General features: G+C 36.6%; 1 protein-coding gene across 1 annotated transcript in view; it reads right to left on the reverse strand.

Annotated features, from left to right (window-relative positions):
* LOC140153364 (polypeptide N-acetylgalactosaminyltransferase 2-like) overlaps nt 1-21,166 on the reverse strand; it is a 280,543-nt gene that overhangs the window by 15,734 nt on the left and 243,643 nt on the right. The window contains exons 9-10 of the mRNA XM_072176095.1: nt 17,771-17,897; nt 4,216-4,308 (exon numbers count right to left, since the gene is read on the reverse strand). Coding sequence (XP_072032196.1) covers nt 4,216-4,308; nt 17,771-17,897 — 220 coding nt within the window. The remainder of the gene's footprint in view (nt 1-4,215; nt 4,309-17,770; nt 17,898-21,166) is intronic.

Below are 21,166 nucleotides of genomic sequence, written 5' to 3' on the forward strand. Positions count from 1 at the left end.
TTTAATTTCTGGAAAAGCCCAATGACTAAATTTGCAGGTGTGATGCATTTTTTCAATGGGGGGGGGGCATATAAACACTGAACACTGCTATATGTAGATACACCACTGTGATGGACCCATTTTAATACAAGTACACTCACTTGAATGGCATATATAATCACACATTGTCTTCATATGCCTTGCTAGATAGACCAAAGTATATCTTCATTGGATAATTTGTTGCATTACTTTGATGAAAGTGAAAAAAAAGGATCAGACAACAATTACCACATCAACACATTTTTCTACATACTTTTTCTTAACTCCTACCGTCATAACTTTGACAACCCTCTTTCATGAAATCACCTGCTGAGGTCCTATTCAATGAATAACCAACATAGGGTCTCATACTCATGATGTGTGAAGACATACAACAAGTTGTCATGCATACCCACATCTCTCCTTTGAACTACACAATCTATTGACCTCATTCAATGATGTAAAGGGATGTGACACAGCACATATGCACCAGGGTAAAGAACATCTTTACCATGATGGTTTGGTGGACAGTAAACTAACATGGACCTTCTCACTATGTGTTATCCGGTTAGGTCTATCAGGGGAAGTTAGGACTGTCAGAGGAAAATGTTACAGATTTTATCCATTTTCACATTTAAAACACCTACAAATTGCTCATTATTGGGTTTATTTACTTTGTGTTTTCTCGCAGTATAAAACTGATAGCTTAATAGTAGTGTGTGCCCTATATCATTGTAGTATACTGCAGTGATTTTAACCGCAACTCCCTATCTACTTTCTGTATTTTTGATGAGCATTAATGTTACATTGATGAACATTAATGTTGCTATGATCCATGGAACATGATTGCAAAGACCGCATGGTGATGATCAGTTGCACACGTTCTACAAGGTTAATGTTCTACGTCATACTGTGGGAAAGTGCAAGATGAATAACATGCAAAGTAATCTCTAGTGGGGAACTTCGGAATATCCTGTTATCTCAATCTCCTAATGTGTTCAAAAAGTATAAAATTGAAAGAGCAGAGATGACAAACCTATGTGAATTCTATGGAGGGCGCCCATGTTGCTTTGCTATTCTTTTCTTTGAATCCGCATCTGAATCGTGAGAGTGTAAATGCCAGCATAGACACCCTCAAGAAGCGAGGCAGAAAAATCACTACCAAACTTGAGGTGAACTGAAGTGCAAGTGCTGAAAAAGCTTAAACATGGCTACTTATAGGTGATGTTTTGGTGTCAGGGGGCATCTTGGATTTGAATACAAAGGAAGGTGTCAATGTTTTAGTTCAATTCAGAAATTAAATGTTTGGCCCTTCAAACTGTGTCATTGATACCACTACTACTTATATCGGTAATTTGGCGGCCATCTTAGATTTCAATAAAAAGGGAGTATTCAACGTTAAAAGACAAAAACGAATTCTTCAACTGTTCCTAACTGTTCTGGGATCTTAGATATCAGTTATATGTGGCAAGAAGCATTTTAGCTGTCATTTTTTTAAAAAGGACAAAAACACATAAAAAGCTACTACTGCTCAAAAACTCTAGAGGTTAATACCTTGCCAGAAATCATTATGTGCACTATTCCCCTCATTTGATACCAGTGATCATAATTTTAGACCATGGCTGATTGTCTAAAAACAACTCTCTGCATATAAAAACACCTGAGATAAACTGCTTCTTTACCTCAACAAGATATCCCCTACAGGTACAACATGTCCCAGCAATCCCCGCTATCTCTTGTTAGACTCAATCTACATTATCCTTCACATCCATTCATATGATGAATTACAGACCCAGTTAAGTTAGTTACAAACCCTAAACATTACCCTAATCCTAAATTCCACCCTAACTCTAACTTATAACCTTAGCACTAATTCTAACTCTAAACATAACTTTAACCCAAAACCTAAACATAACTGTAATCCTAACACTTGCCCTAACCTAACCCTGTCCCTTAATACTAACCCTAATCCTAACCTAAAATGCCGTAAACCTTAACCTAGATAATTTTAGGACTAATGATTAATGGGATGTTCCCCTCGACTGTAATATTTGGTCTGCTGCATCAATACTGCTGCTTTGATTAATGCACCAGCAAAACACACCCAAGACGTTGGACTATACTAGCCCTAAGTGAAGCAGGTGCGTGACCATAGTGAGTGTACGTAATCAACCAGAATATTATCAACCTATATAAGGGCTGTCAACTTTTGGGAATTGGTTGGTGGGTATACACTGTCGAACAGTGGCACACCGGGACAGAATCATTGTTTGCTGACTAAAATCGTTTTCATATTTTTGAGCCAGGGCGCTCAAGAATCTAAAAAGTGGGTAGATGGGTGGGGCGAGGGTAGTGACAACTATTTTTTTTTAATGTGTGAGATTTTGTGCGATTTAACAACCTTGGTGTGACATTTACTACCTTGGCGTGAGATTTTACTACCTTGTTGTGAGAGCGGGCGAAAGTGTCCTAATACTGTCACGCTCAATGCGTGACAGTTGACAGCAATGACCTACATCCTAATTCACCTGATATACTTGTCAATTCAACCATAATTCAAACACATTGCCCATCCCTAGACTTCAAAAAGCCAAGGACTGAAATTCAGGACTTGTTTGCGAAAATTAAATTATAGGAAATGACCAGTGATCTCAACCATAATATTACCAACCTACATTTGATTGGATTTGACATACTGACCAGTCAATTTAACGCCATGGAGATGTAGGCGCTATGGTAACTGGTATCTACCACTAGAATTTCTATAACTTCTTCCCAAAAGGCCCATCTACTAAAATTTTTTTAATTCCTTAAATTTGAATCCTATTAAATTTCTAATGCAGATTGAAAGCTGCTTATCCCAATGAATTCAACATTTTAGTAGCTGTTAAATTTTAAAAACAACTGTATTTTGTACGCTGCGATTTAATGAAATTTTGCAGTATTTACTAGTGCTCTCAACTGGAATAATTACCAACCAACGTCTTTTTGAATTTGCCATGCTTGTCAATTCAACACTAATTCAAGTCTGTCTATTGCCAAGGATTAAACATTTTAAAGCTTTCAAGTTCAAATAAATTCCAGGAAGTTTTGATGCTTTTACCAGTGATCTCAACCATTTCTAAGTTATTTTTTTAAATGCATAAACCAACTTGATTTCATCAACAATTCCATCAATTCAAGTTTAGGTTGCTTAATGAACCGCTTTTGCAATTATCTATGCTAGACAATTTTAAGTTGGGCAAATTGAAGACAAGTGTGAAAGAAAGAAGCTGCAAATATACCAAATTTGGTGACTAATTTTATACACAAATCAAGTAGAGACTTGACAACCATGACAACTACCCTCTGGCAGGTAATAATTACTAGGGAATCCAGCACCTTGCACTTGCCCTATAATTATAGTTATATGGATTACCTGATTAGTGCCACTCCCATAATAAGTGCCCCTGCAAACTGTTCAAGTGACAACAGTCCAAGAGGCCCTTTTCAATGCTGTCAAATGTCTAAATAAAATGTTGTAACTTAGGATTATATTTTGACTTCAGATACACTCTTATTTTAAATGATTATAAGTGTAAATTCACAAATTTTAATTTTACTTGAAATACCATAGAATTCCATCTACAAGAATACATGCCTCTAAAGTGGTTTTATTTGATGAAAGAGACAAAAGGCAGACCATGAGACACCCTGCACAAAAACATTACAATAGATTGGTCTTACAATAATACATGTTTGTACATCCACCTGTATCAGTAATATAGTTGCTCAAACTCTTGAATAATGTTTTTGTGGCTGGTTCTGCCTTTTGTATCTTGATCAAAAAACACTCGTTTAGAGGTAAAAATGCTTGCAGATGGAATACTACTGTATTGAATAAACTTGCCAGAAATGTCAACTGACATAAATGCCAGGCTTATGCATTGCATATTTCAGCTTCAAAGAAATTATTCAACTTCACTACAACATTTATCTCATGATATTCATGCTACACAACTATGTCAAAATATCTGCTCACATCCAAAGCACAAAGTGACATGTATTCATGCACATTTTATAGTTTCATGAGCAAATTGACAGTACTCTCTTCACAGCATATTCATAAAATAACAGCTACGGAGTCTATATAGAGAAAGAGCAACTAAACTACAGACTTTTCTTGGATGAAATTCAAATAAAAGTTGTCACTTTTACCTCCCGAATGGCACATTTCTGGCAGAAGGCACTGCGGCATAGTAGTAAGTTTTATACTCATCCATCCACACTTCTGCTGCTCGTCTTGTGTTTCTGTAATAATAAGAACAAGAATATGTTGCCACATGGTTACGTCATTATATTATATTTCAAACATTATTTTCAGAAATCTAACTCTGCCATATTTGCATATTACTTATTAACCCTGTCCGCACTACTAAATCTCTTAAAGAGCTCCTGATTGGTTAATTACATGATATAATCATCTGAGAAACCAATCAAAATAGAGCTTTTAAATATCTTGGAAATTTTAAGCTTAATCCCTTCAGCCCATTGACTATTTTTACAATATTTCTGATTGGCTCACTACATGGACTACATGATATAGCCCTCTTTGTAACCAATCAAAATAGTTCTTAGAGACTGATTATCCGGCTGTTAGTGTCAATGGGCCCCACATGGTGGTAAGGGGGAAGTTTCAACCATACATGTGGCCAGCAATGTTTGACTTTATGTGTGTGCTTATCTGTAATCAGCCTTTAAGCTTAAACCACCATCAAATTAAAGTTTGTGGTTTCCCAAAATGTTGCACACAAAATATAATGTTGAACACTTCAATGGTTGCACATATACCTCAATATCAATTTCAGTAAGCATGGTAAGACGATTCATTTTGCTGCAGCTGATAGCATTACATATTACTTACATGCTCATGTCTTACATGTACATCTGTATCAATGAAGTACCACTTAAATAATCAATGAAATGTAAATTGCCTTTTAATTAGGAAAACGATACTAACATCAATAAAAATCAATTACTGTAGCTGATAATTAATGGTTTTAATGGCCATAATTGCGACCTAAGTACTTGGTACATTCTAATTAAATTTATTGTCTTTGTTAAAGGTGAGATGTGTTTAATGGGTGGTCAAATGACAGATTTATTTTATGATTTGAAGCAATTTGAGCTTGGAGTGTCATTTGTATCTTGGTTAGGCCCACTACTTATTAAAGCCACATTGTAAGATCTTTTTAAATGAGTTATTTCTTTTTTCAAACATGATTGTTTTGGGCATATTTGGAATATTTACACATGTCCCAATTTATACTTAGATTTTTGAATTAATGTTGAATTACAATCCAAAATTCTCCATAGATTGCCAGAATTAAGTGGCCAAGATAGCAAGTAAATTTTCTTTCACTTTACCTCATTATTACTGCTTAAAATAGACAGAAATGTTCCTAACAGTTGTTATTACCGGTAATATTATTTCATAATATGATAATTTTGGGAAAATAATAATTAAAATTAAAATGTACAAAAATCATATATTATGGCTTTAAAGATAACAAAAATAATGTTGACAAAAAAATTGTCATAGCATATCTGGGACTTTCATTGTAATTCTGGTATCCTTTTATATATTCCATTAATATCTACAGCAAATTTGCACCATATATGCATGCCTTATAGAAAAACAGTAGAAATAGAAAGCATAACTTATCAGTTGAGTGTTTAAGTCTGGTTTACTTTTTTTGCACATGGTGAAGAAAAAAAGACAACGAGGTCTATATAGGAAAATAATGTTGGCACACTCTAGCATACTTAATGTAAATCGCCAACCGTCTCCCACAATTCAACAATTGATGAGTGGAAATGGGGGAGGGAAGCTTAAGGGACAGTTTGTACTTCTCATTAAACATAGTTATACTAATCTCACTGAACTTGCAGTTAAAACATATTGTCTTCTTCTTTGGCCTACTTAACTTCACTGCAGGAGAAAGGCTCTTTCCAATCCATTATCCATTCTATCTTGAGCTAATCTCTGTCAAGCAATGCCATCAATGCTTGGCACATATTGTCAAAGTGTGCCAACTATTTTTTTTCCTTGAGTGTAGTTCCACCTGTTTGGTGCTGATCAGAGTGTAGCACTCATCCCTGTTTATATGCAGTATTCATTAGCTTAATCTACATTGCAAGTGGTATATTCACAACACCTACGTCAAATAAGTCTCCCAAAAGACCACTGGAGTCCATACTAAGGAGTGGTCAGCATATCAACTTCTCAGAAACTGTTGTCATGCATTATTCATTTTGAATCAAAGTGGAGTGTTAGCCCTTTTTATCAGGATGTACAAATATGTACACCTGGTTGGATAAGTGTGTAATTGGCTATTCTATTTCAAATCCACTACCCTGTGGAAGATGTTGGTAAATATCTTCCAACGGGTCATAAGGGGAGTATGAATTTCAAATGGAATGCAGTCAATGAACAAATTGGGCAGCTCCGTTTGAAATTCATGCCCATCTGAGAAATATTCCACCTGAATCTTCCACAGAGGGAGGACAAGTTTCAAATATTGTTGGTTATTGTGCTTATTCCATTTGAAACTGTGGAAGATATTTCTAAAATGTTCCACAGGAGGAGTGTGGCCTTTAAATGGATTAGCCTACTAGTACCGAAGACTCAGCGCTTGTCTGATGCCTTCTGTGATGAGTTTGCTAGTAGCTTCGTGGCTAAGTGAATTATTCGAGTGGAGTTGTGATCCGCAAACTGACCCAGTTCTAGATTGCGTGTGATGAAAATTAGGACTGATTTTATGTCCTCCTTAATGTAATGGTTTCTGGTGATTGCAATTTGTTCAATTTGGCTGCATTATGAGAGCAGAAGAGCTTTTCAGAATCATGGTTGGGTGATAATAACCTGTAAGAGTCCAAGAATAGAGATATACCTATACCAGGGAAGGTGGAACTTAGCCCATTGGAGTTGACATAATTGTGGGGTGCGTTACAACACAAAAATAATGCAAATAGCATGAGCGTACACAAAATAGAGCGTGTGTGTAATCACTGACAATAAGTTGAGCACTCTTGTGTATACTCAGATGAACAGTCACCAGGTTGGAACACTCTACCGGCGTCAGCTGAATTCAAGCATGCTCAGAAGGCTCAAGCATGGGTCTTTCCAATCTATAGTTTAGTAGTCTAAGGCTACACATATCTTGCAATGGGCTATTCCATTTGAATTGCACATTCTCCCTGTAAAAGATTTAGCTAAAGACTTCCACAGAGGAAGTACAGGTAACTTTCATTTAAAATACACCTTCCAGTTGTGGAAGATACAGATAAAGCTATACAGGCTGAGTCAAAAAAGAAGTAAACTCATGTTTGAGGGGCTGTAACTCGAGATCTGCAAGGAATCTGCTAAAAATAAAAATACCCCTGGAAAGAGCAAACTCTACACGCCTAAATAAAAACATGAATTGTTGCAATTGCTCACAGCAAAATAAAGTTATACTCATTTGAATACAACCACCCATTTTTGTAGCTGCACACGGCTGATTGATTTTCATCCATTTCAATTTCGACGAATCAGCAAAGTGCTAACAATATTTATTGTTGAAAAGACAACCTTTGCTTTTAATTAATATTCAACAAAGTCCATGACGGTACTATAGTTTGTAGGGGTACCAATTCAAGTCTTACTGAACGATCTGGCAGAAGCTTGATTGGAGAATGTTGGGTAAAGAATTGAATTGGGCTGATCTTTTGTCTTGCTGTAACGCATGTCTAACTCTAGCAATTTTCACTTGTGATCTAGCAGTTCGTGGTCTGCCTGAAGCTTCCGGCTGTCTGTTCCTTAGTTTCCCATGCACATTGAGCTTGTTCACATTCTTATATACTGCTCCCTTACATGAAACCCGGTTAGCTGTAGGAAATTGGAGACTTAAAAAAGACGATGAACTTCAGTGGGACTCTTAGTTTCATGATACTTCGTCGACAGAAATGTGCGCTCCTTGCGGTAAACTGTGGTGCCATGTTGTCATTTGGCAGGTTCTATTATAATGTAGTGGAATGAGGTAAATTTCATATTAAAAGAGCCCTTTAACATGTAGGAATTATTGATCGAAACCACACCTCCCACATAACTTTATTTGCATTTGAATATCGCTACTTACCAATCAATATAATAGGTATACTTGGGAAGTGAAACTGTGTGCAGCTACAAAAATGGGTGGTTGTATTCAAATGAGTATAACTTGAGTTTGCTCTGAGCAATTGCAACAATTCTTTTTTTTTTTTATTTAGACGTGTAGAATTTGCTCTTTCTAGTGGTGTTTTCATTTTTAGCAGATTCCTTACAGATCTCGAGTTACAGCCCCTCAAACATGAGTTTACTTCTTTTTGATTCAGCCTGTATACAGGGGAGTATGGGTTTCAAAATAATAACCAATTCCATTTGAAAAATATTACTTAAAGACACTAAAACTAAATTGCAAAATAAAAGTAGTTGATACATGGAAAATTTTGTTTAGCATACTTTGATACCTCATTCGGCATGACATGACTGTATTCCATAAAGCTATACGCATAACAAAAGGTTTTCAAAAGTGACAAATTTTGATACTGTGTCAGATGAACGCTCACTCCACTGTGTTCAATATCTGCATGCTTCGAGGGACAAGTCAATGCAAATTTCCCTTTGGATTAGGTTAGGACACATGATTCGAATCTGCCACTGCAAAATCCAACATGGTGTTACTCTCAACTTCAGATGAGACAGACTATAGATTACTAACGGATGACATTCATGGTCTGGAATCAAATTGATTGTGGAGTTCTGTATTAAAGATCCACATATCGAAGTACATCATTCATGCTATGTTACCGTATTTGTCCTAATTACCACCCTGTGCGCAGAAGTCAGGTCATTTTTGGAGGGCGTGTACGGAAATGATGAAATGAAAGTAATAATGGAAATTTACATGCATAACCATTCCAAATACAGTGTACATTCAAGGTCAAATTCATCATAATCCTTAACTGGAAGGTTTAGAAGGTTATTTCATTCAGACATGTGATAGAATTTAGTTGTAAATGGGGGCACTTAGACAGTTGTTACTCCAAAAATGATGTTGGGGTGCTTATTAGGGAATGGCGGCTAATTAGGTAAAATATGGTACAAATACTAGGTATATTTGTACTCATTTCAATCAATTTTCAAGTACATTTCACTTGCACAAATCAACTAGAGTTACACGGTTCGTAATTAAGGTGGCCCCACAAAACTATACACCACATGAGGCCACCATATACTATCACAATACCAAGTTTGAAGTTGATCGGTGATGGTGATTGCGTTTAAGCTGGAGAGTGGATTAATGGAAATGAAGGCAAAATATGCAAATGAGCTCATTAATATTCATAAATATGCAAATAAAATGGCACAAAACTATTCAGCACATCAGGCCACCATAAAAATTAGAAATCTTTTGAAACTAATGTAACACTGAGTCAGACTGTCGTCTGCTACATAACATGACTATACTTACAATTAACTAAGACCTAAATACATTGACATTTTACTGTAGTACTTGCTACACAAAGGATGAGTACATAGTTGTAAGACTAAATAATGATGAGTGTATTCCTCTTCAGTTTGGGATGTGACCAGTCAAACATCATCACTATTACCAGGATATTCACCATCATCCAATGAATGCTGAATGAATATTAGGCCACTGTAGGTGTTTAGTACATGGCAACATTTTCCCTCCACCCGCAGCTTGGAGATCCAAATAATGTGATGCCTTTGGCATTTGCAAATAAGAGCCAGAAGTTGTTGACAGCAAAACCACTACAATTTCCGGTTAACTCAGATGAACTAATTGACATATATATAAGTTACTCAATCAAACAGTAACCAGGTCAACACAAACACCAACACACAAGCAAGCAAACAAACAAACAAACAACACACACATACATAGCCTGCATCAATCAGAACATACACCCCACAACCTCATCTTCACTTTATCTATGGGCATGTTGAGAAACCTATACATGCTGTATCAAAATGCTTGTGGGAATGTTACCCAGCAGTTTCCTGTTATTTATGGACAAGACTGCACAACAAAATAAATTGCACCTAATTTGCAGATTAATGTTATAAAATTCCAGTTAATTGATGAGAATCTACAGTTGCATTTGAAGCAGGAGATATATCAATAAACACTGCATTTGATTGGTAACAATGACCACCCTCTTCCTTAGTATGCTCATTAACCCTAACCTACCAAATACCACAGGATGGGTACCTCTCCTTCAGCAGGCAGGGATGGGCAACACACAGTGCATCTTAGACCAGACCTTCCTCAGAAGGTTTGGGTTAATACTAAATGATAAGTTGGCCTGGGAAAAGCTTGAGACATGAATAACAACATGCTTATTGATCGATCAGTCAATTAATCAACCAATCAGTCAATTAATCAACCAACCAATCAATCAATTAAACCGCTAATTGGCATGTTACAAAATGAATTAATCAATGAATCAATGACATTTCTGCGCAAATCAAAAGAAACTGTTCAGTTGCACTCTAACACGAAAGCACAACAGCATAACACAGTTGTATGCCAAAGTACAACATTCCTCCTAGAACACTGCACAAAATGCATTAACAATGTAAAGCACATAGTTTTAGACATTTGGGACACATATAAAAAAACGACCAGTGACTACCCTAGCAATCAGTTCAAAGTAATCTCATTTTAGGCAAGTGAGTAAGTAAGCGATGATAAACATGGCTGGCAGCGATACACTTACAGCTTTGTATGTACTGCATACGCTCTTCACCCTCTTAAGTACCCTCGTTGGAAGTGCAGTGACCCTAGTACGGAATGCCCAATGGGTCTGATTTACATAATAGGGAGCGAGTGAGATAGTATGCGCCATTAATGTGTCTTTTATGGCATACCAATACTTGTTGCAAGCGCATCCACTCCACAGCACTGTTGGCTTTATATGATGGTAGAAAGGAGGGAACCACTATCATGAAAACTCTATGAGTACTATCTGCTGATTGGTTAAAAGAAGACTATAATGATTTATTGAGCCAATCAGCAACATGGTAAGAATGGTGGTAGGGCTTTAGAGGCTTAACCCCATGAGTACTACCTGCTGATTGGTTACAAGAAGACATATTTTGATTTATTGAACCAATCCGGTATAAATGCTGATAGGGTTGAAGAGGATTGCACTTAAATATTTTAGAAGGTGTTTTTTAATTGGTCACTGAGAGGAATATATTGTGTAAAACAATCTGAAATTCTAGTAACTCCTTGAGTAGTTGTCAGAGAGTTGACATCACAGACAGTCTATTAGATCTAGATACATGTCTTATTTGTGTACTTCTAGTGGCAAATTGATAGTCAATCTTTGGGAACTTTGAAACATTGACTGGTTGGGAGTGCCCTCTCATTCCCAAGCTCTTTTTCTTCAATTCTGCTCTTGTCTTTTCTCCCCGTACAGGCTAGTATGCTTATAATATAATATTTTAAGCTTAACTTGAACAGTTTGCTTGCATGTAATTTCACCTGCTGGCTTAGTCATAACAGGTGTAACAAAATACAAGAGCTATAATGAGCATATTTTACACACAACGTGGAAACATGGAAAACAAATACTGTTGCAATAATAATGAAACTTAAACCAGAGAGGTTGTGTTACCTGCGTAAATCATGCACATAAAACATGAAAGGTTACATCAATACCACGGATTACTTGTTCAAAAATGCAAGACAGGGATGATGACTTTTTACTGCTTGTAAAATATTCTACTGCATAACTTGCACAGGTAATGCATAGTTATTAAGCTTGCTTGATCTCTGTTAAGCAACAAATATTCCTCTTTTGCTATTCAAAATGTTTTTTAAATAGTTGTTGCTTAAATTCTTGAAATTCATCCATCTTTAATGATTATGTACCTTACCTTAACCAAGCACCGGCACTTTTATCGCTTGTTTAGACACTTCCTGGAACTCTTGAATATCAAAATGTAAATTTTTCTATGTCCACCTGTTCCCTGGGGAGGGAGCGAGCCCTGGGGAGGGGGAAATTGTATACTATGTGTATCTTCAATCAGGTCCTCATATTTCCAAACTAAGACACTGACTTAATTTCATTTGAAAATACCAACCTAATTACTGACCTTCCTTAAAAAGGGAGGCCCTTTTCACTGAACACTATTTTAGATGAAGGATTTGGTTGGTGTGTGTTTGACAACATTGTCTGATATTGCAGCACAAGTGTGCAGGAATTGCTCAGACATAATATAGAGAATGTGGCACTTTGTGTGGGTCTACACATGAACGCAAAGAAAACACAATTCATGGTGTACAGCCATTCAAGAGACTTGAAATCCAAACTGATGAAGGCAGCTTACTTGAAGCTTACTGAGCTGGGTACTCACAAACGCACACCAGTAAAACAAAGCAATCCCAGGAAGATCTTTGTGGAGTCTCTTCAAGAGGATAAGGATAATAGCAGCAGAAATTGAGATCTGCATGCAGAAAAGGCTGTTTTGGCGAGCCATCGTTGATGCCCACCAGCAGGCGCCAACAGAATAAGTAATCAACATTTGAGAACGCATATAAAGAAAATTGTCTTCCTTTAAGGCCTCTGGTATGAACGTTTCGACAGTATTTTTTGTGGGACATGAGAGCACATCAGACATTGAATTCTGAATATGAGGAATGTCCTGATATCAAATAATTTTGATTTTTTGAAATTTGTGATATAATACAAATGTCATTTGATATTTTTAAAATTTTTGATATTTAAAAGTCCTTGAAGTAAACTTTTTAAATCTAATTATATGTACCCAATACCCACTTTTTCTAATGATATGTACTTAAAGCATCGAGATAAAAAATAGATTTTTTGTCTTGATGCTTAAAGTGTATGTTGCTGGGAAGAAAAACCGACGATCAGTTGAAAATTTTGACCTTTCATATTGAAGATATACATTTTTTTCCCAAAAAACCTAATTTCTTTTGGTGTTTTGGGGAAAAAATCCATATCTTCAATAGGAAAGGTCAAAATTTTCAATTGATCATCAGCTTTTTATCTCAACTAAATACACTTTAAGAATATATCATTAGATTTATAAAGTTCACTTCGAGGACTGTTAAATATCAAAAATATCAATTTTTAATCATTTGCCTATAAAATGTGTATCATATTGTGAATTTCAAAAAATCAAAATTATTTGATATCAGAAGGTCATTCTTCGTATTCAGAATGCAATTTGATATGTCTGATATGTTCTCATGCCACACAAAAAATAATGTCCAAACGTTCATACCCCACCCCTTAAAGGCATTTTATTTGATAAATAGATGAAGGAAACTAGCTGACATTTCAATTTTAAATTTAAGTTTACAGGAAATGTCTAAATATCATAAGATTTGTACTCTAAAGGTTCTGCATTGTGAAAAATCAATCTTTTAACTTCAATAACACTAAAATCTTTTTCTCACTTCAATTTTATACAATTTCATAACAATTTTCCATCAGAAATCTCCCTACTGAATTGGCAGTAAATATTGACTACAAATTATGGTAAACAATATATCCAACTGAGGTCAATCTTCTTGAGAGACTGGACTCGCATAATGTGTGGTTTAAAACGGAGCTTGGGAATGATGTAGTATTGATTGATGTTGGTATTGACAGCTCATGACCTCTATATCCGAAACCTATTATGAGTCAAGCGCGAAGTTACCTCCGTGTTGACGTTGCTCGCTGGTCATAACAATTGATCTGTATACATGTCCAGATGGGTAATAACAGCAGAGTGTGCGGGTGTGTTACTTACAGTGACATATGCAGGCCTGTTTTATGGGAGACCCCTAGATGTTTATGCATAAACATGCCAAATTAGGGAGTCAGTCCACCCCATGGTCCACAGTCCTGGGTATGCCCCTGTTTTAAGTTGGTGCGCTGCCTATCTATGATATAGTTATTGCATTACATTGAAAATCAGAGTTCAGTATTAAAACTAAAGCAAATTTCTTTACTTGTCCCTTGTTACGAAGAGTCAAACTGAACACTAAACAGTTTGTTCCTCTATCACAAAAGTCCAAACATTAGTAAGGGATGGAAAACATTCGTATACCCTGCTTTTGAGAAATCTGAAGAAACACATACTTTTTTATACCAGCTAAATTGACAAGTCTCATCTCTAACATGAGTTGGCTGTTCACACAGCTCAAACTGCCAATGTTTCATTTCATGGTAGTAGGCATTATGCGAGTTGGGATGACAACTGAGAGAGATTGGCTGGACCATGTTTCACAGTCACTGGCTTAATGGTAGTACATTGTATTAGGTATTACACCCCTCGATAAATTTTTGTCTATTTTTGCATTTTCTCAAAACTAATAACACAGTGGTAACAAAAGTTATGTATATTATAGGGGCAAAGGAATCCAATTACTACACTGGAATTTCAGTGACCCAAGACAAGTGGTTTGTTATTTATGATAAGAAATAAGGTACCGCTAGCATGTACCTCGTTTCCTATCATATATACTGAACCACTTGTCTTGAGTCACTGAAATTTCAGTGTAGTAATTGGATTCCTTGCCCCAATAATATACATAATTGTTTATTACCAGTGTGTTATTATGTTTTGAGAAAAATGCAAAATAGTCAAATTTACCACAGGGGTGTAGTACCCCCTTAAACCATCTTTAATTCTTCCTGTTAACTCACATAGCTATCACCAGACCTGTAGCCAGTATTTGTGTGTGTGGGGGGGGGGGTGCATAATTTCCAAAATGTGGACCTTTTTCTGAAAAAAAATTGCTTACATGCAAAAAGTGAACTTTTTGATTTGATTTATGTTGGCTATTTTGAACAGTTTAACATGAAAAAGTGTTCCCTTTGCTAAATATGCTTTCTAATTTAGCCCTTCTTGGGTACAGTTTAAAAATGCTACCCTAAAAAGTGGAACTTTTCGTCAATTTGGGGTGGGGTGCATTGCATCACCTGCTACCCTGGCTACGGGTCTGACTATCACAAGAGTATGTCTGCAAAGTCATTAACACAAACTGATCTTTGGAGTTCAATTTCTCAAAGTTAGTGCAAAGCTGTCTGAATGCTGACCAAATTCTGATGTCAGATGACTCAGATCTAAACAAGGTGATTATACCACATACTTTTCTCGCAGCATTCTAACAGTAGAAACTAAAATTCATTACTCCTATGCACTCAACATCAATTTGCATTCGCTGCATTATTTGGTTAAATTCAACTTCTTTGTAGCAAATCTAGAACAGGACTGAATACTGATTGGTATTCAGTGAGGAGGGGTGTTTTATTTGCAACTAAATGTGTGTGCTATTTGTGTCTCTATGGAATTTTAATAAACAATTTGAATAATTAAACTTTTTTCATCAGAAATTACCAATTCATGTGTCGTATGCAACAAATCGTTATCTTTATGGGGGCTTGTGGGAAATATTTGCACATACATCCGCTCTCTTTAAACTTCAAGACTGTTATGCGTTAAAGAAGAATCAAATGCATGCTAATTAGAAGAATATAAGCAAGCCTGTTTATTGTCTCATTTAAATAAAATATGCTATTTTGCATGTTTGATCGAAATCTTTTACAGACGTGATTGAAATATAAACTATGTAAGTCACGCTCTATATCTTAGTTCCAACAACATTGTAAAGGCTTCGATATATTTCATTATACTTGCTTTTTCTTAAAATATGGCATAAAAATATGCCAAAAATAACCAACAATATATGATACCATGGAAGCTATTCATAATTGTGCACTAAAGCGATAATCTTGAATTCTCCATCAATGAATTGTATCACAAACATGAGTTTTGCAACACCACTATACATGCTCATTCACAGAAATCACATTTGGAAGAATTGGGTACAAATACTGAACAAAGTTAAACCAATTTCTAAGTTGAATTATTGAACTATGAAACTGGATATTCGGCAAATGCTCAAAATCACTTCACAACTCTCACAAGCAGTCAAAATTTGCAAATTTAAAGAACTGCAAATTGTAAGGTTCTGCTGTTTGACAAGTTGGAAATAAGATTGAATTTCTGCAGTTGCAAAATAAAGTTTCTGTAAATATGTCGGTTATTAGAAATTCACATAAGACCCTGTAAATGAAGTAATTTAGCTGCATGTGAATGTAGGGTTAGGTCACACACAGTATGGCATGTAATGGTGCAATTTATGTATTCCTATATAGTCATATGCTTCAAACTGAATAATGATTAGGATCTAGCTCCTCAAACACCATCTGAAGAGTCAACAACACAAAATGGCTGCTGCCTGCATAATACAACACTTATGAATTCAGCACTGCTGAGTACAAGTACCACTTGAAGGGACTGTTTACTGATTATAAAATATTAGGTATTCCATTCAACTCAGATTGACCTAAATAACGTGGATCCATGCTTTTGATAATCAAATTGATTAAACAGCAGCTACTGATGTGCCTGCGTACTATCTCTGAAGCAAGTTGACCCACAATTGTGTCTCGTATATATTATACCATTACGCAAAGACTTTTTCCATTGTTCCATTTTATTTTTCTGATTATATCATAATCACAATACTATAGCATTAGTAGTAATCAAGCCTGGAGGCTAATACATTAAATTTATGCCTGCCTTCCACTACAGGCAAGTGCCAAATGTGTTAAGTGTAAGTCAAAGAGTTAGGGGTAGGGTTAGGGTTACACACTTTGTTAAGTAGCCACCCTCTTCTGTTGCAGTTCACCGAGTACATAAAGACATAACAACTAATGCACACTTACAGATATTTTGGTACTTCATTACAACACAATCGTACTATGAAGACCCACTAATGATGAGTTCCTTCATTCACAGATGATAACATGATCCTGATACATTGACATTGAGTCCTAAATGTATGAATGATATCAGGATCATATGTTACTCCAACAAATGCATGTTGATGGTCAAATGTTACTTATGTTACAATATCATTGAAATATGAAAATAACTCTGTGCAACCATAATCACTTTATGTAATCAACATTTCATCTGAAACTACACTGACCATGATTCAGAAGGATTTGACCCTTAGAATGATATTTACCACTATGCTGCTTGCTGAAACATATGACCACTCATCAGCTGCAAGAAATTATCTCTTACACACTGATGAAGTCACAGTCGCATCTGAAGAAAGCTTGACTACATATTCATTGAAATCTTGTTGCCTATTCTAACACACTCTTGTCCATAATAAACCCATAATACACCCTCTTGACCTCTAGTATGACACTTACCTTGCCAATATACTAAGGTCACCACCCGGTTATGTGTAAAGTTGCTGTTTGCTGAAGCTCATACCCACTCAGCGGCAACAGGTAGTCTCTAGTACACCCTATCCAAAACATATCTTGAAAAAACATGCTTCTTCTCCCTCCTTAGATATCTACCTTACCATTACCACTTCCACCAGGGAATGAACAAGGATGCTGCTTGCTGAACACATGACCAAATCTGCTGCAAAGAATGGTCTCTACAACACCACTGCCCAGTCTCCTTCTCCTCCCTAGATATTTACCTTACCATTACCACTTCCACCAGGGAATGAGCAAGGATGCTGCTCGCTGAACATATGACCCACTCTCCTGCAAAGAATGGTCTCTACTATACCACTGCCCCGTCTCCTTCCCCTCCCTAGATATTTACCTTGCGAATACATTACCACTTCCACCAGGGAATGTGTAAGGATGCTGCTTACGGAACACATGACCCACTCTGCTGCAAGGGATAATTTCTAGTGTACCTCCACACTGCCATACACGGAAAGAAATTTCTGGATAGAACAAAGAAAATAACAGAAAACAATAATAATTACGTTAGTTATCAACTTTTACAACTCAAAACCGTTGTATATTAAACACATATTTTAACTTTAACATGTATTACAGACTACCACCAAATAGATAAGATATCTTACACTTCCCACAATGCATTTCTTCCATTTTGATAATCTGCACTGATCTGCCATCCAGTGTAATATGGGTCGATGGTGAAAGGTACCTCAATGAACAGAGCATATCCAGATCTTACGAAATATGTTTATTTCATGACCCATGTTTAGCCTGTCTACTCTCAACATGAAAACAAGTGGAACATGTACAAAGAGATAGGAACATCATTGTTTTAGATGAAATGAGGTAGTGTATCATGTTGCAAAGGATTTTGGGATGCTACAATATCTTCTCTGACATCCATGCATCTACAACATACTATTCAGCTTGTCTCTCCACTTGCGCATTGGTATTTGATCGCTCTTGATATCGTAATCCCCATCCAACACAGTCATTATCAATTCAACAAACGATAAGCTTGCCATTGCATGGCAGGATTCCAGGCTAGTCTTAAATGCACTACTTTAAGTAAATAATTCACCTGTGTCTGAGCTCTAAACTGTAAGGATATCATTCCCAGGTGATGACTAGTAGTGGAGGCTCTATCTTCATACAATGTGTGTACCATACCGTGGAAGATAGGCATCTTGCCTATAGGGGTCGACGATAAATGAGGGGTGCGTCAGCGAACTCAAAAATAACACAAATAGCACAAGCATACACAAAAGAGAATTTGCGCATAAGCGCTGACAAGTTGAGCACTTCGTGTACACTCATGAGCAATGTCACCAGGTTCGAACGCTGTAAGGGCATCAGTTGAATTCAAGTACACTTAGAGGACACACACATGGAACATTCCAATCTATGTGTTATTAATCTACGGTGTGTACCTTGACAAATAATAAGCATTTCTCTTGTCTCTCCCCCCTCTTCTCTTATCTTCATCTTTTATCTTGATTTCTCTCCCTCCTCTCTTTCTGTCTCCCTTTCTTTCCTATCCCCCTCTTCCTCTTTCTCCTCTCTTCCACTCTTTCCCCTTCTTGTTTCTGTCTCGTATGTCTGTCTGGCACTCCCTTGCCCTTCTCCCTCCATCTTTTCTTCCTCTGCTGTCCCTCTCTCCTCCTCTGGCAGTCTCTGTGTGTCTTGATTATCTCTGTCTGTCTCTCTCTCTCTTTCTGGCTTTCCCTTTCTATCTTGAATGTCTGCCAATTTCTCCCTCTTGCTCGTCTTCTGTTTTCCCTGTCTTTTCCCTCTTTATTCCTCCTCTATGCCCTCTCCCATCTTTGTCCCTGTCCCTGTCTATGTGTCACTTTCTGTCTATCTGTCTGTCTGTCTATCTGTCTGTCTCTCTCGCTGTTCAGCCTGATGTGTAACAGTGAGAAAAATTTGCCATTTGGATTACCATGGATACCAAAATCCCCAAAAGTCTTTTGTCTTCATTGGTTTATACATTGAGAATTAGTTCTCAATGATACATAATCAAAGTTGAATCATTTGATACCCTGGCTGAAATAAGTAATTTGCATTGCATTTCGCATGCATCATCACGGACACCGATTCAACATCCTTCAATTTATCCTATTTGACTGCTTATAACAAAGGTAGTGAGAAAATGGTCTATTCCAGTTGAAATCCATACACCCCCTATGGAAGACATGCCCTTTAATCTTCCACTCAGGGAGTGTGAATTTCAAAAGGGGTTACCTGAATGGTTGAATCCATTTGAAATCTACACCCCTTGTGTGAAAGATTAAGGTAATGTCTTCCATTTGGGGGTGTATGAATTCAACTGGAATAGCCCAATTTTGCATTCTTGAAAGAATTCCACAACATAAAGATTAGTTGTATTAACACAACTAAACTAACAAGCACTTTATCATAGGCCTCTGCGGTAAAACAAGTCTTCCTCTAACATTTAGCAAAGTAGCGGCTAATTGAAGGGCGAATAAACTACCCACAAATGCTCATAGGAATTACCTTCTAATCTTTCAGAAAGTGAAATGTTTTGTTACATTATCTTATCTCTATAAGTAATCACCAAGGAACACACCAATGTATAAATTTACATGATTGAATTTGATTTCAAGATCAACAAATGGGCTATTCCATTTAAAATCCACACTACCCCTGTGGAAGATTTAGCTGAAGTCTTCCACAGAGGGAGTAAGAGTTTTGAATAGAATAGAAAATTGGGTAACTTCCATTTGAAATACTCACTCCAGTTGTGGAAGATATAGGTAAAGCCATAATACAGAGGAGTATCGGTTTCAAAGTGATTAACTCTGACCAATTACATTTGAAAAACATACTCCCCCTGTAGAAGATATTTCCAGAATCTTCCACAGAGGTAGTATGGATTTCAACTGGAACAGCCCAATGCATCAGTTTTTGTACTACACCCAGTGGACTAAAACACACGCTGATCCACTCGAGTTAGTAAAGGGAATTTAGAAAATCAATTTAATACCAATATTTATTTATTCAGTGACTAACTTGTTGATGATAAAATTCTTGTATGTCTAGTACAGTCAGTGTATATAGTAATGTTTTCTACCATTGTCTCATGATAATTATAGAGACAATCAAACGATTATCACTACAAATCTAAGGGCAAGGTGGCCGAGCGGGTAAGGCGTTGCGCTGTCGGCCATGGGTCTTATATAAAGCCAATAGTCATATTTGTATTTCCATAGGTCTTGCAGTTCTTGAGTTATTGCCAATAATATATTAAAATTAAAGATTTGGGTATTTCGCCCTTCAGAGAAACGTCATATCATGCACATGGGGTGGAAATGACACCCCTTATATCAAGCCTTGGGATCTGCTCTCTAGAACCTGACTCTAATCCCAACTCTGACACTAACCCTACTCCTAATGCCCTAAACTCTACCCCTTTTTGGACTAATGACCCCTCGGACAACCCGGCTATTCCCAACTTCCCATCTGTGCCTCAAGGGTATAAGATTGTATGATAAATTAATATAAATCTGCGACTCGAAATTACAGCAAGAGATCATGTTGCATTGACATTGTGTTCTATGCATTATCACTTGGGTATCATATGTCTCATATCATATACAAAACAAGATCAAAATTCTCATGCCTATTCCTATTTGCAACATGTTTTGTAGGATACAAATGTGAATGGATTTATGCTGCCATCGATATATTCCTTATGAATAAAGACTATTGATATCTGTTACTTAATCCA

Source organism: Amphiura filiformis, chromosome 5 (assembly GCF_039555335.1).
Source record: "Amphiura filiformis chromosome 5, Afil_fr2py, whole genome shotgun sequence".
Lineage (NCBI taxonomy): Eukaryota > Metazoa > Echinodermata > Ophiuroidea > Amphilepidida > Amphiuridae > Amphiura > Amphiura filiformis.